The sequence below is a fragment of the Balaenoptera physalus genome (assembly GCF_965194825.1).
Source record: "Balaenoptera physalus genome assembly, chromosome: 6".
In the NCBI taxonomy this organism is placed as follows: Eukaryota; Metazoa; Chordata; class Mammalia; order Artiodactyla; family Balaenopteridae; genus Balaenoptera; species Balaenoptera physalus.
This window is the reverse complement of record NC_138885.1, coordinates 59,466,488-59,491,564: the sequence shown is the minus strand read 5'-3', so window position 1 is coordinate 59,491,564 and position 25,077 is coordinate 59,466,488. Positions and strand designations below refer to the sequence as shown.

Genomic DNA, 25,077 nt, shown 5'->3' with positions numbered 1-25,077 from the left:
GCCTTGCCATTCAATTACTAAGGACAGAACTATTGGCTGTTCGTTTGAATAAACTTAATCTACGCATTAAAACTATGAGGAAGAAGAAATTACCATCTGCTTTGTTAGAAGTATAGTCAAATAATATTAAAGCTATGGGAAATCTTGTAATTTTTTCCTAGAAAAGAGTGACTACTAATTAAATTATTTATAAAAACATTATGGTTACTCTCAGTTAATTTACCAGTCGAAATGATCGGAGAACTGACAATCCTTCCACGTTTGCCAAACCAAGTTCCATTAAACTAAGGCTCACAATTAAACCATCAAAAATATTCCAGCCTTCTTGAAAGTAATAATATGGATCCATGGCAATTATCTTTAGAAACATTTCTGCTGTGAAGATCCCAGTGAAGACCTAAGTGAGAAATGTGTATTACACAAGTGAAGACTCTTGAAAACATAAATAACTATTGAGCAATTTAATTTAGTCCCAACAAATCACAATTCAATTCTGAGTTTTAAAAATTGGCTTGGGTCCAGGAAATTAGTATCCTCAAATGGTTTGTATTCAAATCAATATTTAATTGTTTACTATATCTAAGGTTCATCAAGTGATAAAGAATATAAGAATTAAGACAATAAAATTAATATTCTTATTTCTATATTCTTAAGTGAAAGGTTCAGCTAACTCTTTGTGGTCAACTACCTGGCTCTGCCTCTGATCTCCCTAGCCCTCCAAAAACTCACCAAATAATTACCTAAGAGTTTGGTTCCCTCCCTTGGCCCTGCAGGCAAGGCTGGTGCTAACAAGGCTTTATACTGGCTGTAATAAACAAGGTCACCACTAGTCCTATAGATGTTAAGGATGCTTTTAAAAAAAAATTTATTTTTCTGGCCAAAGAGAAGCAGCATTCTCTATTCTCCATTTTCTTTCTCTACAACTGTTTTAAATTTTCCACGTGTCTTCAACCATTTTTCTTTATTCTCCACTCTCAGTACTTCTGCATCTCAGAGGTAATGGAAGTCAGTCAACCTGAACTCACTCAGTTTCTTTATATCTACCAAACTACTTACATTCACACCATACTTTGCTTTTTTTTTCCTGTTAAAAGTTAAAGACATGTCCCTGCTTTGCTCTAATTTCTGCAGCTGCAATTATGTATCTTCTTTGGACTTCTTGAAGAATTCACTTTCTCAATTAACCTGTAGTTTCAACCTCTTCCTGCTACTGACTGCTTCCTATTGGGATTTTACAAGTATCAACAGATACTCAGTCCCTCTCCACCTTAAAACTACCACCAGCATCATAAAAGAAACTCTCCTTGCATTCTACTTCCCCCATTAGCTACCACCATCTGTCCTCTTCATAGCCCAACTTCTTTAAGAGTTTGTGTACTTGTCTGTACTCACTAGTTCCATTTCTTTAACTTACCCCCTGACCTGCCAGTCAGCACAAACTGCTTTAACCAATTTCACTAACATAACCGAAACTGCCATTGATCAATTCAATTGAACTTTTAGTAGTTATCTTGCTTGCCTCTTTAGGAGTTTTTCACAACGTTGTCTGTTCCTTGTTCCTTAAAATAGTTTCTGTCCTGGCTTCAGTGATCCACATCTCCCTGGATACTTCTCAGTTGCTTTTCTTCCTCCAACAAATCATTCAACACTGGATTTCTTCAGAGGTCTTTCTGTCCTCAACCTTCTTAATCTAATTTTCCTTTTACAATAAATTTACATTTTGAGATCTATTTTCCCATTCAGGCATATCTCCTGAATTCCAGAACTACATCCTTATTTCCTTATTCAACACCTCCACTGGATAACTGTCTCACAGGTACCTCAAATTCAACAGGTCCAAAATTCATTTCATCACTTTCTCTGCACAACCTTGCTTCTCTTCTGATATTTGCTAACTCAGTAAATGGAATGACTCTCTACCTCGGTGGCCAGCTCAGTAACATGAGAGTCTTGCTAACTTTTCCAAATATCTCTTGAATACTTCAAGTTGAAATTCACCCATGCATGTATTACCAGTTTTTCCTCCTTTTATTGTTGAGTAGAATTCTATTGTTTGAATAGTCTATAAATATTTAAATAATGTATAGCACTTTTTGTCTCTTTTCCAAGAAATCTTGGCCGCCTCAATCACATGTGCTAATATTTTCATATATTTTATACTTACATGTGCTATAAACGCTTGCTTTAAATAATCAGCTGTCTTTTCAAGAAATTAAGATAAGGGAAAAAAACCAGTATTTTCTATTTACCCACATTTATTCATTTCTAGTGACCATCATTCTCAAATTTCCATCTAATACGTTCTTCCCGTTCAGCCTGAAGAACTTCCTTTAGTATTTCTTGCAGCATAATTCCGGTGTAACAACTTTTTTAAGGTTTTGTTTATATTAAAATTCTTTATTTCACACCAGTTTTTGATAGATAGTTTCACCATAGAATAATGTTTTAACTTCTTTTTTTCTTTTTTTCAGCAGGCCACTTTCTTATGGCCTGAACTGTTTCTGACGAGATGTTAATCCCTTGTATATAATATGTATTTTTCTTCTGGTTGCTTCTAAAAGTTTCTTTTGTTTTCACAGCTTGGCTAAGATGTGCCTAATGTAGTTAATTTTATATTTATCCTTGTTGATGTTCACTGAAATTTTACAATTTAATATTAAGGTGTCCAAGTTAATATCTTTCATCAAATTTGAGAACATTTTGGCCATTATTTCTCCAAATATTTGTTTTGTTCCATTCTCTCTTTTGTCCTGAGTCTCCCTTATGTAAATATTAGACCACTTGATGTTATTCTGCAGATTAGTGTGACTTAGTTCATGTTTCCTGTAAGTTTTTTCTCTGCTGTTCAAATTGGATAATTTCTATTGGTTTGCTTCAAGTTTGACACTTTCTTCTGACATCTGCAATTTTCTTTTAAACTCATCCAGTGAATTTTTCATTTTAGAATTTGTACTTTTCAGTTCTAAAATGTCTAGATAATTCTTTTATATAGTTTCCATTTTTTCTGCTCATATTCTCCATCTGTTTATTCTTGATGACCATTTTTTTCCTTCAATTTGTTAAATGTATTTATAATAGGTCCTCTTAAAGTCCTTTAATGCTAATTTTAGTAATTCAGCCATCTCTGGATCTATTTCTATTGAGTATTTTTTTCTCTCAACTAAAGTTACAGTTTCTTATTTCTTCACATATCATGTAATTTTTTATGTGATGTGAATAATGTGTTGTAGAGAGTTTTGATTCAATTATTTTCCTCTAAAAAGTACTGATTTTTGTCCTAGCAGGAAGTTAAATTATAGGTTGGCCACTTTGAACTTACGGTAGTTTGGTTTAATACTTAAGTAGGGCACAGCTATTTTGGTTTGCTCTTTGTCCTAGTTGAATCTTCTGGTTCTCTGACATAGCCTTTACTCCTTAAGTGTAACCCCTTTGGCGTTTTAAAGGAAAGCCCAAAGTCTTTGTTCAATTTCTCCATCTTGGTCAGCTTTAAATTCCAAACTCTTGGGAAGTATTTCCTTCTATTCTTTTTTTTTTTTTTTTTTTTTGGAATAATTTGTGAAGGATTGGTGTTAATTCTTTAAATATTTGGTAGAATTCACCAAAGAAATTATCTGGGCCTAGGCTTTCCTTTGTGGGAACATTTTTTGATTACTAATTCAATTTTTACTTGTTATAAGTTTTTTTGTATTTTCTATTTCTTCTTGAGTCAGTTTCAGTGGTTTGTTACTTTCTAGGAATTTGTCCATTTCCTCTAGGTTATCTAATTTGTTGGCATACAATTATTTAAAGTACTCTGTATACTCCTTTCTATTTCTGTAAGATCAATAGTGATGTCCCCTCTTCATTCCTGCTTTTAGTAATTTGAATCTTCTCTCTTTTTTCTTGGTAAGTATAGCTAAAAATTTGTCATTTCTTTTGCTCTTTTCAAAAAATCAACTTTTGGGTTTGTTGATTTTTTTCTGATGTTTTCCTATTCTCTATTTCATTCATTTCCACTCTATTCTTTATTATTTCCTTTCTTCTGCTAGCTTAAGATTTAGTTTGCTCTTCTTTTTTCTAGTTTCTTAAGATGAAAATATAGATTATGGATTTGAGGTATTATTTTTTTACTATAGGCATTTACAGCATAAATTTCCCTCTAGGCACTATTTCAGTTTGGTGTGTTTTCGTTTTCATTCATCTCAAAGTATTTTCTAATTTTTCTTGTGATTTCTTTTTTAACCTATCGGTTATTTACAAGTATGCTTTTAATTTCCATATATTTATAAATTTTCCAAATTCCTGTTTATTGATTTCTAATTTCATTCTATTTTTGTGAGAAAAAGTACTTTGATTTCAATCTTTTTAAGTTTAATGAGGCTTGTTTTATGACCTACCTATTGCTTATGCTGGGGAATATTCCATATGTACTTGAGAAGAATGTGAATCCTGTCTATATATTTTCTACTATTTCATTATCTTCCTTAACACATAAGACAAGTCCTATTTTGAACTGTCCATTTGTTGTTTATGTCTTTCCAGCATCCACTCTCTCTTCTTCTGATAATGGTAGACCTAATTTTCTTCTTCATAATTGTATTCATTTACTCTGTCTCCAGTGATAAGACATGGTTCTGGTTTGGCCAAATAGGGCATTCTAACCCTAGAATCATATTAACTGACTGATTTAGAAATGGTCATGTAACTCCAACCAGGCCAATGATATTCAATTCTTGGGCTTTTGTTAGAACCACTAGTTAGGAGGCACAATCCTTCTGCTTAAAGAGCTGTGTCAGGATAAAAGTTGGTAGACCATTGACATCAATAGAATACCCAGCCAGAGATGAAAAAACATACTGGGAAAAAGTTGGCAAGAAGCTAACTCCCAATGACATTGACTTAGAACCTGAATCTAGCCAGATTAAAATGTGGATCTATGCCCAAATGGACTTTAGTTACTTGAAGTAATGAATTATCTTTATTTTTGCTTAAGCCCATTTGAGTTGTTTCCTAATATCCACCTCCATAAAGCTTCTTTGATCCCTTGCTCACTTTTTATAGATAATGTTGAATTGATTCCTATATATGTGAAAAAATTTGGACTAGGTAATGTTATTGTTCTTTCCTAAAGTTTTGTGATTTTTGGTCACAGCTTAAAATAGTCTCCGAAATATCTTTTACAGTCTCTGATATAGTATTCAGAGCTTCCATTGCTCTGTGAATTTCTCATTGGTATAGTTTCTCCCACTGTAAAATGCAGACATTCATAGTATCTACCTAAGGACTGACTTTGTGGGAACCTAGAGAGAGGAATTTTACATAAACCATTTAATACAATGCCTGGTACAAAATAAGTGGTCAGCATATATATGTTAACTTTATCAGTTAAGACCTATCTGGATTATAATAAAAAAATAGTGGTTACTTCAGAGCCTAAAAATATTGTGTATTATACTTCAGAATATATCATTTACTATCATATAGAACCTGTTTATATGTTCATTTATCAAGTTGGGAGGTTCATGAGAACTTAATAAGCCTCATATTGATATTAATATATTTTTGTTGCCTGAATTTATTCATTTTGTTTCTCTGTAAAAGACCACTTTACTTTCATTTCTATCATTCTACCATGTATCCATGAATGTTAATACAAAATTTTAAGTAAAAATGTATGCAGAAATTAATCATTTATAAATTCTTAAATTTATAGGACAAATTCAAACAGAAATAATAACCTCTATGATATTTCCTCTCTTAAAAATCCATCTTCAGTTATGAACAGATGACATTTCAAAATTATCTGACTTGGCATATTTTATAATTTGTTTGGCAAATGTAGACATGTCTGAAAGAATCTATTCTAAATACCTGAGAAACACATCAGGATTTTACCATAAATCAATATCCTCCATAATTCATAATAATCTTTGTAATGAATGGGCAATTTATATTTAATTCTAAATCAAACTATACATAAAATCTTTGAATCTTTTCCACTGCTAAACTGTAGCAATATATTTTTGTTATAAAAAAGTGATGCTGAACTTTTGCTGTCCAGGTATATACGACCAATTAATTCATATTTAATTTGAGAGTGATATGTGAAATTCATTAAGGCAATCATGAACTCTTTCAATGGGTAGAGTAACCCTCAGTGAGCCTTACCAGGTTCCCGACTGACAGCACACTGCTAAACTGCTCCGTCATGGGATAGTGCTCCATGGCCATGAAGAGGGTATTTAAGACAATGCAGATGGTGATGGCCAGGTCAACAAAAGGGTCCATCACAACCAAGTTGACGACATGTTTCACCTTTAACCATGGCTTACAGCAGTCCCAAATCAAACACATGTTAGCAAATTTATACCAGCAGGGTGGGCATTTCTGTCTGGATTCTTCAAGTTCTGGAAGAAAAAGGTTAGAATACTTATGAAAACTGCTTCCTTCCTATTAAGCAGCCTTTGGTTTAAACTGAAAGTGATTTTTAAAAAATCTAAAGTTGTTAAAAGGCATTATAGGTTAATCTGATGGTTGAGCAGGAAAGCACTTACAATGGATTAGCTGTCATAAAAAGTGTGGGCACAGAAAGGCTAGTAAATTTCCAAATTTATCTTGGTTAAACATGGTTTCCAAGATTCTATCTACAATATTAAACAGTCTGATAATTATCTTTAAGGCTATCAGAAATTAATGGGTAGGACTTGTGTTAAGTATACTTAAAGCTCATCTCTGTTCCAGATAGAGCAAGACATATATTATCAAAGAACACCTCTCAGGAGATGTCTTTAAAACCTTTATCAGTCATGCTGAATCTCAGTTTCTTGGATTAGATATGTTCTTTGTGTATTTTAATGAGATAGTTTTGTCAGTGTCACCAGTCTTAGTTAAAAAGTTTCTAGTTAAGCCTAATTAGATACAGGCCTGTATATTAAACTCAGCAGTATTTCTTAATTTAACTAGATGGCACAAAAGAAGAGGAAATATCAAACCTAAGAAACTGAGAACTTCACTGTTTCACAAAATGGGACTTATGTACTACTGGTAAAATACAAGAGGAGCTTAGGTAGAACATACGTAGAATTCATAAATTTTAATGGTATGCATTTATTTTAATATATTAAAATGTATAACTATCACACCAAACTTATAAGATTTCATATAAAAATACATTTATTTAAAAAAAATACAATGATTTCAAAAAGAATTTCAACTAAATAATAGGAGAGAAAAGACAGAAATGCACAGATCTATAAGGTGACACTCAAAATACTGAAACTTAGTAAATATTGGCAAAGAATTTGGGAGAATGAGGAAGTGGGAAATTATCTGCTCTTTTCCTTTGGTATATTTCTCTCTTAATCAACTCCTGAGTGAGAAAAGAATTCAGAAGTTGTTGTTTTCTGCCAATATCATTGCTGCACACTCTGTTACCTGCCCTGCCAAATGTGAGACCATCACCGATTAGCACTAAAATAGAGGAAAAGATTCTTTGTTCATCCATAGCATGACTCTGGTTGGTCACTTTAGTATTACTACTGTGGCAACTGGAATATCCCTCCAAACCTGGTACAGTTTAATAAGAATTAAACTTTTCAAGAGAGTTTATGCAATGGACAAACATGACCATAGGTAGTGATTTTTGCTTTGCTGATAAACATTCACTACTAATATTATAAAGTTTACTACTTCCCTAAAGTAAATTAATTTCCTTATTATTTTTAACAGAATTCCATGAGAGGTAGATTCTTCAATTGTCTCTTTATATACTGAAATTCTTCAAGTATCCAGTTTATTTCCTTTTCTCTTAAATGTAATTTTTTAAACAGTAAACAATAGTTGAATTGTAAATCAGAAGAAAAATATAAATATAGTTATTATGCACTGTTTTGTAGAAGCTTTTAAGACTCCCAAATAAACACATATTTATACTGAAGGTAAAAAGGCTTTACTACTTACAGTAAATAACAAAAGAGAATTGAAAAAAGCTCTTTGCCTGTGTACAGTCAGAATAAGTATTTCTTAAAATGTTACTTGTAATTTAGCAGATAAAGAGAAGCAAATAGAAACTGTGTGGAAAAAAGTAAATCAGAGAAAAGTTCAAAAGGCAAAATGCAGCCAGTGTTGCTCGTCTTGACACCACGAAAAAGTGGAGCAGAGTTGTTAAATTCTAAAATAAAATCATTCAATTATTCATGCTAAAAAATAAAAAAAAAAAAGAATATCACACTTTGAAACAAAACAAAGCACTCAGGGAGAACTACAGCCACGTCTCCATTATTCCTGGGTGGGTTATCCACACTGAAAATCATTTACAGCCCAGTTTAGATCTTTTGCTGGCTCCCCTCAATTCCTCAGTGCTTGTACCTCACCCTCCCACCACCTTCCCAAGAATTTGACCTGGAAACATTTCCATATGGCTTTTGCATTTAAAAAACTTGAAAAGCAAACAATTCATTTTTCCTTATCTCCTACAGTGTCATTAAGTAGGAGGCCATTCATTCATTGCCTGGACAATGAAGACTTAGCTGTAGTTCAAAAGAAGGAAAACAGAAGTTGCCAGCCTGGATCAACAAGCCTGGTTCCAAAAAGGAAAGGTGAACTAAACCATGATTAGACTTAGAAGGAAGGATCTCCAAATAAACAGATTATGTCAACCTAAGACACCTTTCCACTGTTTGTTATTAGGAACAAAAAAGGACTATATTAAAGACAGCTCTAGTTGCATGTATACGCTATGTACTGCTAAAAACAAGCCTTGATTAATGCCAGATTCAAAATGTTTAGATATAATCGAATAAAGAAAAGTAGGCTTTGCATTCTATACAACCAATGAAAAACAGAATGAAAACTCAGCCATTTTTCCTCACATAAATATAAAGTTAAAAGCTCTGCAGATATTAAAACCAAACACTCAGTCTCCTGCTTCCTAAGTTACACTTATCTCTAGGACATCCTTTTCATTCTAAGCAAGTCCATGAGACACATTTACATGGAGGGCGATGTGGGTGCACTCATTTTTAACTCCATATCTTAATTAGTGGACAAGTCCAATCTTGTGGTGGTGGGTTGATGTTTTTTAAGTAATTTCTTAAGTTAGCCCAAACTTAATGCTATCAGAAGTTCAAAGTAGGACTGTTAATTTAGACTTACCCTGTCTCCTTCTCTACTTCTTGCTTTAGGGAGCAGACATGCTGCTGACATCGGTAGCAGAACCACTGGCAGCTTCCTCTCAGTGGTTTTGCTATGGCAAGGAGCAGAAGACCAGAGAATCTTCAAAAGATTTACCTGGAGGGACAGGGAGGAGCAAGCTACTGGCAGCTGGGGGGGAAGAGGGAGTGCAAGCTAACGCAGGCGAGGTTGGGGAAGAACGTACTGAGTTTAATATTCCATAGAAATCAGTGAAAAGATTTCTGATATTGCATTAGGACATTATGAAAATTGGGTCCTGCAGTAACTGACATGGCTGTGATATGTAAGACCATCTACACTGTGAGATTTTCCTGGCTGTGACTTTTAGGCTTTTGGTACTGATATTAGTATCACGGGATCTTTGCATTCAGACTGGAAAATAATTATTGCAAGAATCTATCCAGTATCAAGAGAAACTATAACTAACAGGAAGAAAGGCATGAGCACGTGTTCGCGCTCTCTCCTTCATTCTCCATCTTTCTTTTTCCTGTGACACATCTACACACACACACACACACACACACACACACACACACACACACACACTTCGGAGGGGAAGAAAAGGGAGGGGTTATAAAAGAGAAAAGGAGAAAAGGGGAAAGGACAGCATGGGAGGAGGACAGAATATATTTTACATGAAAGTATTTTCCAAGCAGCTGAAGTTGATAGTTAATGTCTGAATTCACTTACAGTATGGAAAGGCACAAACATGTGAATTAACAAAACAATAAAACAACCAATAATAATATTTATTGACTGTCTTCTACATGCCAGGTGCTTCTACATACATAGGTGCTTTATATATGAGGCCTTATTTAATCTTTACAACAACCTTAATCTAAACGTCATTATCCACACTTTACTGATGAAGAAACAAGTGTAGAGTCCCAAGCTAACACACAGAGCCAATGATTGATCGCAAATCAAGCTGTCCTCAAAGTCTTTATTTTGGAATTATAAGATCCAGGCCTCTAAACAATTTATTCACTACTCACGTATAATCTGCAACTAAAGAGAAAGCTAAGATATTGTAATATCTGATCAGAGAGAGGCAAAAGTAGTTTTACAAAATTTTGAAAACTTTGCTTCAAAGAGGTTAATATCAAACTCTAATTTTCATTTTTTCATTTATACAACTGGTTAAATCAAAAGAGTTTATAGCTTGAGTCTCAAGCAGTTAATACAATTTAAATGGGTTAGCATCACCATAAAAATAAACATCTATCATTACATTCCTTTTTATGTCATGCACATAACAAGCTTCAACAACTTAGAACTTAATCTACCAAAGTGGTATTCCAAGTATACCTCGAATTTGCAGTAGATTCCTGGAGGCTAAAAGTAAAACTCTGTATGAGACAACAGAATCCATGTGTTGGACATGGATTTTACTTTTATTTAGTAAAAGACATAATGATGATTTGGTGTCGAGTCAGGAAGAATTTTCTAGGAATTTATGAGAGTTTTTTTCATCATTACCAGAGCACTGCCAAGTAATTGTGCTGTAAGACTTTTGACATACCTTCCATGGTGTTGGTCAAAATACTAGCCATACTCATTGCTCTTTGCTTTGCTGTAGGATCTTCCAACAGATCCATGGAAACATGATAAGAACTGGACCGTCTCTTTCTTATTTCCGTTTCAGTAGTCGTGCCCTAAAAATAAAATTTATATGAAATAACTATTATTTTTAAGGGTAGCAAAATCCAAAGTGTTCCTGTAATAGGTGTTACTTAACTAAGTATTCACCATGCTTTCTCAGATGTAAACAGCTCATTAAGACATTGCTGGAATCATCATTCTTGGGAAGTGTTTAAAAGCCCATCATATTCTCAGCTTTCAGGGATGTCTGGGTTTGTGATCAAGATGGACTTTTCTAATTCCTCCAACTTGGAGCTTTGGGCTGGAGGGATCATGCCTGTTACAGGATAGATAACCTTTTAGCATTTCAGCCAGTCCTATCTAGGACTTCAAACTGAAGCATATCACTCTTTGATTTACTCACAGGTTGAGCTATTAGATCTTTATTTATATATATTCATGTGGTTTAATGCATGAAAAGAACTTTAAAGGCTTCCCTAATATGTTCTCCTAAAATGAGAATTCCACTTTAAAATGCTTCCGTTCATTATAGACAGGTAACATTTCCCAACATCCTTAATAATAAAAGTAATTTTTAGAACTATCTATAACTTTGTCTTACACTTACAACACAACCCATCCTTGGCATTGAAACTCTAATTTAAGGCAAAACATCAAATTGGGGGGGGTCTTTGATTTTTAGCAATGTTGTAATGACTTGATATGTTTCTATTCCAAAATAAACTCACCAGAATTTCAATATGGGCAGAAATTTATTCCTATGTCAGGAGCTCAAACAATGAAGTTAATGGTCACAGGAAAAAAGGGCAAAACTCAAGCATTCCTAATGTGGGTCTGAGTGCTAATAATAAATAAGAAGTCACTTTTAGTTCTCTGAGGATTTTCCTTATTTCTAAAATAGTAATATGAGTCCTGTTCATCTACTTTATTGTGCTATGAATAATTAACATTATTTTATTAAACTCCATGCCTCTAATGCATACATATTCAAAAGCAGACTTTCTACTCAATTGATAGGATTGTCATTAATGGGAATAAACATTCATTTAGGTCACTCTAAAATTAATTTTACTGTGAAAGAAAAGTAAAATTAATGAGAAAAGAAATAACCCCTCTCTGAAACTAAAGCTCTTTAAATTAAAAAGTTGTCTCTCAGAATTTAAAATATTTTGCCTTGTCAGAGAAAGACAAAGTTGGAAGGAAAAAATAGGGTCACTTATGAATTTGGTAAAGTAGCAGGATACAAAATTAATGCACAGAAATCTCTCATTCCTGTATACTAATGATGAAAAATCTGAAAGCAAAATTAAGAAAACACTCCCATTTACCATTGCAACAAAAAGAATAAAATATCTAGGAATAAACCTACCTTAGGAGACAAAAGACCTGTATGCAGAAAATTATAAGACACTGATGAAAGAAATTAAAGATGATACAAATAGATGGAGAGATATACCATGTTCTTGGACTGGAAGACTCAACATTGTAAAAATGACTATACTACCCAAAGCAATCTACAGATTCAATGGAATCCCTATCAAACTACTACTGGCATTTTTCACAGAACTAGAACAAAAAATTGCACAATTTGTATGGAAACACAAAAGACCCCGAATAACCAAAGCAACCTTGAGAAAGAAAAACGGAGCTGGAGGAATCAGGTTCCCTGACTTATAGGAATCAGACTATACTACAAAGCTACAGTAATCAAGAGAGTATGGCACTGGCACAAAAACAGAAATATAGATCAATGGAACAGGATAGAAAGCTCAGAGATAAACCCACGCACATATGGTCACCTTATCTTTGATAAAGGAGGCAAGGATATACGGTGGAGAAAAGACAGCCTCTTCAATAAGTGGTGCTGGGAAAACTGGACAGCTACATGTAAAAGTACAAAATTAGAACACTCCTTAACACCATACACAAAAATAAACTCGTAATGGATTAAAGACCTGAATGTAAGGCCAGACACTATCAAACTCTTAGAGGAAAACATAGGCAGAACACTCTATGACATAAATCACAGCAAGATCCTTTTTGACCCACCTCCTAGAGAAATGGAAATAAGAACAAAAATAAACAAATGGGACTTAATGAAACTTAAAAGCTTTTGCACAGCAAAGGAAACCATAAACAAGACGAAAAGACAACCATCAGAATGGGAGAAAGTATTTGCAAACGAAGCAACTGACAAAGGATTAATCTCCAAAATTTACAAGCAGCTCATGCAGCTCAATATCAAAAAAAACAAACAACCCAATCCAAACATGGGCAGAAGACCTAAATAGACATTTCTCCAAAGAAGATATACAGATTGCCAACAAACACATGAAAGAATGCTCAACATCATTAATCATTAGAGAAATGCAAATCAAAACTACAATGAGATATCATCTCACACCGGTCAGAGTGGCCATCATCAAAAACTCTACAAACAATAAATGCTGGAGAGGGTGTGGAGAAAGGGGAACCCTCTTGCACTGTTGGTGGGAATATAAATTGACAGAGCCACTATGGAGAACCATATGGAGGTTCCTTAAACAACTAAAAATAGAACTACCATACAACCCAGCAATCCCACTACTGGGCATATACCCTGAAAAAACCATAATTCAAAAAGAGTCATGTGGGGCTTCCCTGGTGGCGCAGTGGTTGAGAATCTGCCTGCCAATGCAGGGGACACGGGTTTGAGCCCTGGTCTGGGAAGATCCCACATGCCGTGGAGCAACTAAGCCCGTGAGCCACAACTACTGAGCCTGCGCGTCTGGAGCCTGGGCTCCGCAATAAGAGAGGCCATGATAGTGAGAGGCCCGTGCACCACAATGAAGAGTGGCCCCCGCTTGCCACAACTAGAGAAAGCCCTCGCACAGAAACGAAGACCCAACACAGCCATAAATAAATAAATAAGCAAAAAAAAAGAGTTATGTACCACAATGTTCATTGCAGCTCTATTTACAATAGCCAGGACATGGAAGCAACCTAAGTGTCCTCTGACAGATGAATGGATAAAGAAGATGTGGCCCATATATACAATGGAATATTACTCAGCCATAAAAAGAAACGAAATTGAGTTATTTGTAGTGAGGTGGATGGACCTAGAGTCTGTCATACAGAGTGAAGTAAATCAGAAAGAGAAAAACAAATACCGTATGCTAACACATATATATGGAATCCAAAAAAATAATGGTCATGAAGAACCTAGGGGCAAGACGGGAATAAAGACACAGACCTACTAGAGAATGGACTTAAGGATATGGGGAGGGGGAAGGGTAAGCTGCGACAAAGTGAGAGAGTGGCATGGACATATATACACTACCAAATGTAAAATAGATAGCTAGCGGGAAGCAGTTGCATAGCACAGGGAGATCAGCTCAGTGCTTTGTGACCACCTAGAGGGGTGGGATAGGGAGGGTGGGAGGGAGGCAGATGCAAGAGGGAAGAGATAAGGGGATATATGTATATGTATAACTGATTCACTTTGTTATAAAGCAGAAACTAACACACCATTGTAAAGCAATTATACTCCAATAAAGATGTTAAAAAGAAAGAAAGAAAGAAAGAAAGAAAGAAAGAAAGAAAGAAAGAAAGAAAGAAAGAAAGAAAGAAAGAAAGAAAGAAAGAAAGAAAGAAAGAAAGAAAAAGAAAAAATAGGGTCACTTAAAGGTCATCTAGTCGCTTCTGCTCTATTTAAAATTATATGTGTAATCCTATATCTGTCTAATTTTTAGTGCTAGATTCCAAAATCTCTAATGATATTACCAAGGAAATTCTTTCTTAAGTTAAATTGCTTCAGTTGAATTTATGTGTAAAGTGCAGGATATTGTATGCTTTGGAGGGTGGCATTTGTCTGCAGCTCTTTATTTTCTGTTCTCTTTTCCTCTCTGCAGTCTTGCAAAGCCCCTTCTTTGGCCTGCACCTTCAGCTCATGTGGCACCATATGTTGCAGCTCATGTTGCAGTGCCCTGCCTCACACCTGACTGCAGCACTGAAGGACGGACACAAGGCAGCAGGAAATAGAGATCACACTAGGCTTTCTTTCAAACTGCCCCAATTTGCCTTCAGAGATTTATCCCACCCTCTCTGATATGACAGGAGTTTTGTGGTAATTATTGATAAATGCTAAATATCTTCTGACAGACTGACATTTTCTTTATATTTATGCAAAGAAGTTGTGGATTTATTTTTGTTTGTTCAATTAACCTTTATCAAGATCAGTGATACTCACACTTTATTATGTGTAAGAACCATGTGAGATACTTGTCAAGGCAGAAGAAATCCCTGATCTTGCTCTCCTCGGCCTTTTGGTCTGAGTAAGTCTGGGCCCAGAAATCTCCATTTCTTTCTTTAAACCACTTTATTGAGGTATTATCGACATGTAAAAAGATGTATATATTTCAGGTACGCAACTTGATGAGTTTGGGGATAAGTATACACCCATGAAGCATCACCACCGTCAGGTCATAAACATTTCCATCACCTTCTAAATTTCCTTCCACTCCTTTTATTATTGTTGTTGTTGCTATTTGGGGTAAGAACACTTAACATAAGATCTACCTTCTTAGCAAATTTTAAATTTACAATTCAGTATTGTTAGCTCTAGGTCCTATACTATATAGTAACATATCCAGAATTTATTTATCTTGCATAGATGAAATTTTGGACCCTGTGGTCATCAAACTCAGAGAAGCAGAGAGTAGAATGGCGGTTCCCAGGGGTGGAGGGAGGGGGAAATGAGGAATTTCCACTTTGAAAAGTATCCCAGGGAATTCTGATGTAAGTAGTCTGAGGATGAAATATATTTTGAGATACACTGGGTTAAAATGAAAGTTTTTGTTTCCTTGGCCATGTCTTCTTTTCCATTTAAGAAAATTAATGGGAGGTAATATTGCAATACGGATAGAATGTAGGTTCAGTAGTCAGCATACCTGGAGTCAAACCCTAGCTCCACCATGCACAGGCCTGTTTCCTCCTTATAAAATGAGGATAATATTAGTAACTACAATAAAGGGCTGTTGTGAGGACTAAATGAATTAATGCATGTAAAGTGTTCTGGACAGTGTCTGGTACATAGTTAGCCATGATTATTTTTTAAGAGAAGTTGACATTCCCTTTGCATTCTTCCAGTTTCTTTCACAACAGAGTTCTACTTTTTTCATGATTTGATCTGACTCCAGGATACCTGGACATTTCTCTGGGAGAAAGTGGTGGGGAGAGGCTATGTGAAAAAAGTGAAGAAGAGGGGCTTCCCTGGTGGCGCAGTGGTTGAGAATCTGCCTGCCAATGCAGGGGACGCGGGTTCGAGCCCTGGTCTGGGAAGATCCCACATGCCATAGAACAACTGGGCCCATGAGCCACAGTTGCTGAGCCTGTGCGTCTGGAGCCCGTGCTCCGCAACAAGAGAGGCCGCGATAGTGAGAGGCCCGCGCACCGTGATGAAGAGTGGCCCCCACTTGCCGCAACTAGAGAAAGCCCTCGCACAGAAACGAAGACCCAACACAGCCAAAAATAAAAATTAATTAATTAATTAAAAAAAAAGAATGTCCTGGAGGGATTGCTTTGTTAAAAAAAAAAAAAAAAAAGTGAAGAAGATCAGTGGCTATGTCTATAATCCAAGGTAAGAATCTCCTCTATTAGGTGACTGCAAGCTGACTCCATATGATTTTAATATAGCTTAAAGAGCTCGTCCAACTATAATGAGTAGAATTGTGTAAAAAAAGAATCATACAGAGAAGATTTTAATATGATTCTGTAAGCTATAAAGTATAACCAATGACATTGCTAGAATATTTTTATATTGGCAAATGAAATCTTATTTAATACCGAACTTAAAAAGCACCTATGTTTTACAAAGGAAATGTCAATAACATATCCCTGTAAGTATCTGGTATTTAGTTGAAACCCTTTTTCATATGCATGATTTAGGGCCACTATGTTTATTAAAGAATTCATGACGGTAATATAAAAATTGAAATCTGCCCTAACAATTACAACACATGACTTTACCAGGTACTTCGAGTGGCTTCTTTACCACACAGATGTACAATGGTCATTTGACTGGGTGCTAAAAATGTTACAGCACTCTGACCTGCCAAGAGGAAGAATGTTGCATTGCAAGATTTAGATGTACTTAGTAATACTATCTACTTCAAGTGGAAGTATTAAGTTCTTCTTTTAAAGGAACAGAGATAACAAGATCCTTCAGATAAGTATTTATATTATTTCTTGCATTTACTTTGCTTATATTAACTAATCATAATGCATGATAAATTGTTGCTATACTTTTTGGCAAGTTTCATTCTGTAGTAATAATGATGAAGGAATACTTCTAATTATAGTCTATGAGACCCAACCTACGTTTTTAATTCATTTGAGAAAAGTCTGAATTGAACAATTTGGCAAAACAAGTTCATAACTTGATTGAACTGACCCCTGGCCTTTGGACGTTAGACTCAGTAAAATACACACGTGTGGAAATCGAAACCCATTCCTGCCTGCAACCAGCCACAGCTCCCTCCCCAACAGCTGCAGGTTTCACCGGCCTCACCTCTGGCAGGAGCTGTCCAGCAGGAGATGTGAGGGCAGAAGGGCCCCCGACCAGGGAGACCACGCCGTTGCAATCCACAGCACTGTGCATCTTCCCGTTCATGGGCAGAACGGGGAGCACCCTGGAGGCGCGGCTGGCCTGGCTGACGTTGCTGGGGCGCCGCTCCCCGTGTCTGTGCGGCACAAACAGAGAGTCTCTTCTGCTGTCGTTGTCTTCAAAGGTGCTGTGCTCGTCATCGGCAAAGTCATTCTCAGAGCCAATATCCTTGGCTCGACCTCTGAAGCTGAAAAGGCTCGCCCTACTGTTGCGTCTTGGAGAGAAAAGGGAGCCACGGATGCTCAATAAAGACTATCGATAACAAGAAAGGAAACAAACAAACAAACAAAAAACAGATGAACAGAATTAAGTGCTGGTGTCCTGAACAATATGAGCCTGGACTCTTCATTTCATAGCTGTTGACTCACCAAAGGTAAGGCATTGGACAGGTGGAATCAAGGGCTCCTGTGGCAACTGCTGGTGGGGTTCTGGCACTTTCTACTAGGTTCAGGTCTTTTGTTTTGCTCTCCCTTTTCCTCCCTTCCTTCATTTTCATCTTCTGAGCTCTCATTTTCTACCATTTTCTTCTACTTTACCCATGACTTCAGATAGTCAGAAGTACCCCCCTGAAGACTGTTTTGTCTCATTTCTGGCACCTAGAACTGAAATCTTTGCCAGACCCTTCTCTAGAAACTATTCTTATTTAACAATCCAGTGGAAAGCAATTAAGTACACAACTACGTTTTGATCCTTTGAAGCCAAAACTACACCAGTAAGAGTTCACTAGTGCCCACACCCGGATGCAGATCTCACCACCAAGGAAAATAAAACCAATCTTGCTAGTAGGTCTGTTTAATTATAGAACAAGGAGCAACTTCTCTCCTTCCCTTTGCATATTTCGTAACGGTCCTCATGAATAATTTAAACAAATCAAGCTGAAAGAACTGTATGATTCATTCCCTGATTTTCACTCTTCTGTCTCAAGAAATCTAAAGAGCACCATATTTACAAAAACCTGGTCTTCACTAAGTATCTGGTCACAACCATTTGACAATTTTCTAGATGGCTACAATGTCATTGCCATCATTCAGTTTACTTTGATTCTCAAACATAGTACCACTGAGCACAACGAATCATTTCCTGTTTATTACTAGTCTATTTTTACAACCTCACTCTAGTGAGCACTTGTTTCTGTTTGTCCAATACCCATTTGTCCTTTTTCTGTTGACAGTACCCCAATTATCTCCAAGAACTGCTCCCCAGGCAAGACCATGGCCCAGGTCTAGCCAATGAGTGTATTCCATGCCTCTGGCCATAGAGACTGGTTTGAAAATGGGTAGGAGACCCTGCATGGTCCATTGACAGTCACCAATCTCTTGTACAATTGTTGGGAAAGAGGTGCATTTTCGATTGAGGTTGCTAAAAAATATTGAATGTAAGTTTGGAGCCATGGTGGGCATCTTATCAGCATATTGGAGGAACCTGGAGATGTGGAGTAATACTTGGCCCTGATAACATGTTTTGAGCCTTTGGATCTAGCTGTGCCTAAAGCTACTCATTGATATCATTTATATAATTTAATCCTCTTTTTTGCTTAAGCTGGCTTAAGCTGGATTTCTATGATTATTAATAGAATACCAACTTTATCATTTAACCATTACTAGTTTCATCTTTTTATCTCCAAAGGATTTAAAGCTAACTAAAATTATTATTTTGTACCCATATATTTTTTACATTCCCTGACTAATAAGTATACATTTAATTTTATTTTCAGCTAAAGAATGATCTTCTCAATAATATCTATAAACATCTATAAAATGTCTATAATCTTTAAACACTATCTTATGTTATATGATCTTATTCATTATTTACAGAAACACATCTAAGAGTACTGATCTGCTCCCACAGCAGAACTTATTTCTTCTTTTCCTATACCCATGTTTTTTCATCCTGTTATCAACTTCATTATTCTTTTCTTTTATTGTTTCCATATGAGTATTATTATTATTTTTTTTAATATTTATTTATTTATTTGGCTGTGCCAGGTCTTAGTTGCAGCACACAGTATCCCTGACCAGGGATCAAACCCGGGCCCTGTGCATTGGGAGTGTGGAGTCTTAACCACTGGACCACCAGGGAAGTCCCCAATACAAGTATTTTTTAAACTTCTCCTACACTATCCAATTTCTTTCATGTCTCCTTTCTCTCCTTTCACAAGGGACTTTGAATTAGCTATAAGGACATAACAGTTACAGAATTTCTGACCTACTGGTTATCATTACCTCAAAAAGAAGCCAGACAAGAAATGCGTGGCAATAAGAAATAAAGTAGAAATTATGTATACGTACCACTCTTAGTAAGAGTTTTTATTTTAACTACCAGTACTCCCCTCAATTAGAGCCAATAGAAGGGCTGGAGAGAAATAAGTTATTAAATTGCACACAGTGTTTCTCAAAGTTCAAAGGTGAATTATGCCACACAAGAGCATAGTTTACATATGGCAGCTATATGAAAAATGACTGTTTCCCATCTGTTAGCATCAACTTCCACTGTTTACATTGATTACATAAATCCATAGCAATCAAATGCTATGCCACAAATAGAGGATGGACAGTAAGAAAAAATCTGCCATACCAAATGGATCTCTAAAAACTCCTGGTTTATCACAAATATGGAGGGAAATAATAATTTCAGAAAGTCAACAGTATCTTATAAAGGCTTCAAAATAAAATATTCAGGTTGTCTTGAGACGTCATTAGAGATTGCACTCTTGACTTTCTTCTTTCCCTTCTCCCACACTAACAAGTCATATTGAAGTCTAAAAAATATTTCATACAATCCACCTACTCTACTGCGAAAATTATAATCCTATGGTAAAAGTATACATTATATTTTTTTCAATATGAAAGTAAAAATGGTTACCAACACAGTTGCCTATCGTGTCACTACAAAACAATAGTTTTTAATACTTTTGGGCCTTAGGCCCTTGAAAAATCTAACAAAAGCTATGGACCCTTCATCACTGTACCCAGGTTAAGAACCTGGTTCACTATTTTTCAGTACTACTTACAGCGTCTTGCAAAGTGGGATTAATATGATTTCAGCATCCCTCCCCTTCTTTCTCTTCCTTTATCTCTCTCTCTCTCTCTGTGCCTCTCCATTGCCCTCTCCATCTTCTTAGTTACTTGTTTGTCTACTTCTTTATCAGATAAAAATCTTTAGTTCTATTTTTATACACATACCACTTCAGAAACGAATATCAATTTGAGCCAGATATTACATGTTGTGTGAGTGATCACCTATAATGCCCAACTAGGAAGCAGAGGTTTTAAGAAGACAGTATGGGGAAAATGTTATGTCTCTGGACAAAATTTACAGAAACAGATGGGATAGAGCCTAACATTTTCAGACTTTACTATTTTGCCTAGAATTAGTTCTATCGGACTTGAAATGAAGCAAATTGGAATAACTCTGTGGTATCTGTTGGTTTGCAGTTCAGATTTAGGTAGTTTTTCCTCAGGTAACTTACTTTCCTTCTTTCCTCCCTCCCTCCTTTTCCTTTTCCTTTCCTTCAAAATAAACAATGCTCTAAAAAGGGGATTAGATGTTTTAAAAATTCACATTTATTAAGATTAGTATCTCCACTAATGTAATCATAATGATTGTGACAACAACATGAATAGGGGTGAGTAAATGTTGAAATTTATTTAAAAACAAATTCTACTTCAAATTTGAATTCAACCTCACTAAGCCTTTAATTTATCCTATCTTATAATGTTACCTGGACTTGGAGTGAATCAGGCTGACATAAAAATTTATATGTATTAAACATAAGGCTATGTGAGACTGTGTATACTAAAAAATGTACAAAGAGCATGTATAATCCTAAATATATGTATCTTTTAAATGAAATCAAATAGTAAATTTCCTCAACAGTTTAAGATTTTTAAAAATATTTTTATTTCTTTTATTATTATTATTATTTTTAAAAAATTTTTTGGCCATGCCACATGGCATGCGGTGTCTTAGTTCCCTGACCAGGGATTGGACCTGCACCCCGCTGCATTGGAAGGTGAAGTCTTAACCACTGGACCGCCAGGGGAAAAAAAAGATTTTTTTTTTTAAGATATTCTTTCTAGTCAGCCTGATACAGTGGAAAGTTCAAGGGTATCAGTGTCAGGCCAAATCTGAATGCCGCTTCAACCTTTAATAACCAGATGACATTGGGCAATTATTTAACTTCACTGAGCCTAAAGAATAGTGAAAGTAGTACTATGCAGGGCTGTTAACATTAATTATGGTAGAATAAGAAGAATGCCAAGCACAAAACAGGCACTCACCGAAGAATACCAGCCTTCCCCCGTCTTCACATCTGCAGACTGGGGATGAAGATTATAGTACCACCCTAGGGCTGTAGTGAGTGGCTTCAAGTAGCAATGCACCACGTAGGTGTTAGCTATTATCACTGCTATCGGTGTTGTTCAAATGGTGACTGTTAACTGTATGGATATTAAGCTTTCACTACTGAAAAGCTGTATTTCTGGTAATTCTCTTGGTAATTTCAAAGACAATTAAGGATCCTAAATTTCAAAGTTTCAGCAGCTTGTGTTGGTACATAAGCCAGAAGCATCTAGATATCATTTTCTGCACTATATGAGTCAAGGTATTCTTTTCATGCAAGTCTCCTTAAACATGAGACACAGATAATCAAGAGCAATTAAGCACAACTGCTTATTTAGCGTCATAAATCTTCTTCAGTGCACGTCTACCTAAAATTTTTGATTACATTTTTAGAAAAATTTTGCTTCGGTTTCCCTTGAAACAAGGACACGAAGAATACACTCCTCATAAGAAGTTCGCACGTGCATGGGAACAACTGCACAGATGGTCTGAGAGAATCCACTCTTCACTTCCAGGAACCTGTCACTCAGAAAACCTACAATTCACTGGGTCCAGGCACCACAGCTAAGAAGGGACAGTAACAATCTGCTGATGATTCCTCATGTAGAAAATTGCCCTGAGGAGTCTCAGAATCACAAGCTTTCCCAAGCCCAGTGGGATCTATGCTCTAAAAATGTTCTTCTGAATTCCAAAAAGTTGTAAAACTCACAAATTCCTTGAGGTGATAACCAAAACACTCAATGATCGTCACCATTCTGAACGCATTGTGCCATCCAGGAAGAAGGCAGTTTTATCTAACCAAATTCTGGCATATCTTAAAAAAATTGTGTTTGTTATGACAACGCAATTTATATAATCTAATATTTTTACCTGGTGTGGAGAGGAAAACCTCTTTTCATATGTCAGCCTGCTTCCTTCTAAGGAAAAACGGAAACCTTTTCTTCTTATGCTGTCTTCAGATTCAGATTTGCGGACCCCATCTTCCTTCTCTTCTTCTCCAGACTGTTCTTTCTGTTTCTTTTTCTTCCGTCTGTTTTTCAGCTCTTTTTCACTCTTGGAGCTCAACTTTGATGCTACTGAAGAACTTTCTGAGAAAACCCCTATCCCACCAGCACCACTGAAGTCTCTTGATTCAGCAGATGCTGCTGCAGCTGCTGCCTAGAAGGGTTCAAGGGAGATGGTAGTTGCATATACACTTTGAAAAACTCTATGTTACTGCTTACTTTATCTTTGGTATCATGAATATGTGATTTTGAAAAATGATTCTCCATTCTAGTATGTATCTGGGAAACAATGCATTGTCGTTAGACCGATTAAAGAATTAAAATGAACAGAAAAGGGGAAGATGATACATGTGACTTCAATGAAGATCTTCAACCTGTAGCCTCACACTACACTTTCTAATTATCTAATAAGATGAATAAGATACTCAAATATCATAATGATTTTCTTCTGTGATTTAAACAATATCATAAGAAGGAAAGAATTTAAGAACTAAAGGTTTCCTATTTTAGCCTGATCCATCACGCTTCCACTTGACAATGACTTTTAGTGCCAGTCTAAATTATTAAATTTAATCCAGTTAAGTATTTTGTTTCAATAAACCTTTTTTTCTCTTTGACTTAAAATGATTATTTCACTAAGAAATGCACAACAAAAGCAGAGTATAGATTGTATATAAGAAAATCCCAGATCATGGCATCTGAATGAATTTGTAAATTTCAACAGTACAGTTATTGGAAAGATAAAGTGCTCAGTATTGTTGCTGCTAGCCCAGTATATTTTATTTATCTGATCTTTATTACATATTGATATTTAGGATTTTCCGTGTTAAAAGGGAACTGTACTCTACATCCAAGAAAAGACGAATATAGGCAATTGGATTAATGACATTAAGTCAAACAAATATAACTAGAGAAATTCTTGCCTTATTTTGAAGCCTCATCAGGCCAAATTACAGGATTTACAGAGTAGTAGGCAAAGAATATAATGATTTAGTATGTTTATGTACCAGTGTTTTCCTTATGCGATCCACAAACTTGCATTTAAACACTTGAAATAGAAAATAAATATTAAATAGGTCTTTGTCTTTCTTCCAGACTCTATGAAATAATCTTCTCAGTTTGATCCTGGTTTTCTGACCTTTCCCACCTCTAGCAACGCTAACGAAGAAGCAATTATAACTGAATTCTGCTTCCTCAGAAGATTAAGAAAATACTTCGACTGAAGGCATTTAGGTATAACTACTTTGTGAGCTTGAGTGAATAAAGGGTCACAAGGGAGAAAAAAATGTCAACAAAGTCATTATAATTCGTCATGTTTGGATGCCATTACTATTGACAGTAAGTAATCATCAAAATAAAATAATAATCTCCTAATAACCAAACAGGCTCCTAACACTTACCAAATACATATGACTTGTTTCGAATATCAATTACCACTGCTGATTTTGTGCGTTAAATGACTGATCTCGACAGTGTGGTCAGAGAGCTGAGATAAACAAACACAAAAAGGCTCGATGCTTGCTACTATACCTGAGCTTCTTCTTGTTGCTTTTTTAATTGTTCAAGCATCTGCTGAAATTCAGCTTCTTTCTGTTCAGCCTCTTCCAGCGTTGCCTGATTCTGTTCCTCATAGGCCATGGCCACCACAGCCAGGATTAAATTTATAAGGTAGAATGAGCCCAAGAAAATGACTAGCACAAAAAATATCATGTATGTTTTCCCAGCAGCACGTAATGTCTGCAAAAATGGAAGAGATATTTTATTAAATTTTATACAGGATGTTATGAGCTCACACTCTAAGTAATAAAGTATACTATAGCAATTCTCTTGATCTCAGTATTTCATGCTTCCCAGAAGAATCATTTTATCTGTTCTCACCAGTTGATAAAGGTTTTCCCAGAAGTCTTGAGTCATAAGACGGAATAAGGACAAGAAAGCCCAGCTAAAGGTGTCGAAGCTTGTGTAGCCATAGTTGGGGTTTCTACCAGCCTTCACACAGATGTATCCTTCTGGACACTGGCTGTTATTAGGTTAAAGGAAAGAGAGGAAGTCAGTAACTATAAGTTGGATGGCTGGCTTTCCTGTTTTTATAGACGCCAATATCCATTTTATGAGACACCAGGGAAAGCAGATTTCTCTCACTTTAGTCAGTGCTCAACCCAGCACTTAAGTGGACTGATTTACGTAACAACAGAATCTGCTAAGTCTATTTGTGGATTCCTCTGTGATTCATGATTGTCATTATTATATTTATCATGTCTCCACATAAAAGCAATCATATCATGATTACTATCTTCTGGGATTTGTGAACATGAA

The 25,077-nt window shown here is 35.7% G+C and overlaps 1 protein-coding gene across 9 annotated transcripts in view; it reads right to left on the bottom strand.

Annotated features, from left to right (window-relative positions):
- The window catches only part of LOC309662305 (sodium channel protein type 2 subunit alpha), a 162,090-nt gene that overhangs the window by 48,545 nt on the left and 88,468 nt on the right, over positions 1–25,077 (bottom strand). For all 9 annotated transcript variants that reach the window (XM_082464837.1, XM_082464838.1, XM_082464835.1 and 6 more), the window contains 7 exons: positions 24,640–24,781; positions 24,292–24,498; positions 22,628–22,915; positions 17,321–17,668; positions 10,694–10,826; positions 6,148–6,386; positions 224–397 (listed from right to left, as the gene is read on the bottom strand). In XM_082464837.1, coding sequence (XP_082320963.1) covers positions 224–397; positions 6,148–6,386; positions 10,694–10,826; positions 17,321–17,668; positions 22,628–22,915; positions 24,292–24,498; positions 24,640–24,781 — 1,531 coding nt within the window. The remainder of the gene's footprint in view (positions 1–223; positions 398–6,147; positions 6,387–10,693; positions 10,827–17,320; positions 17,669–22,627; positions 22,916–24,291; positions 24,499–24,639; positions 24,782–25,077) is intronic.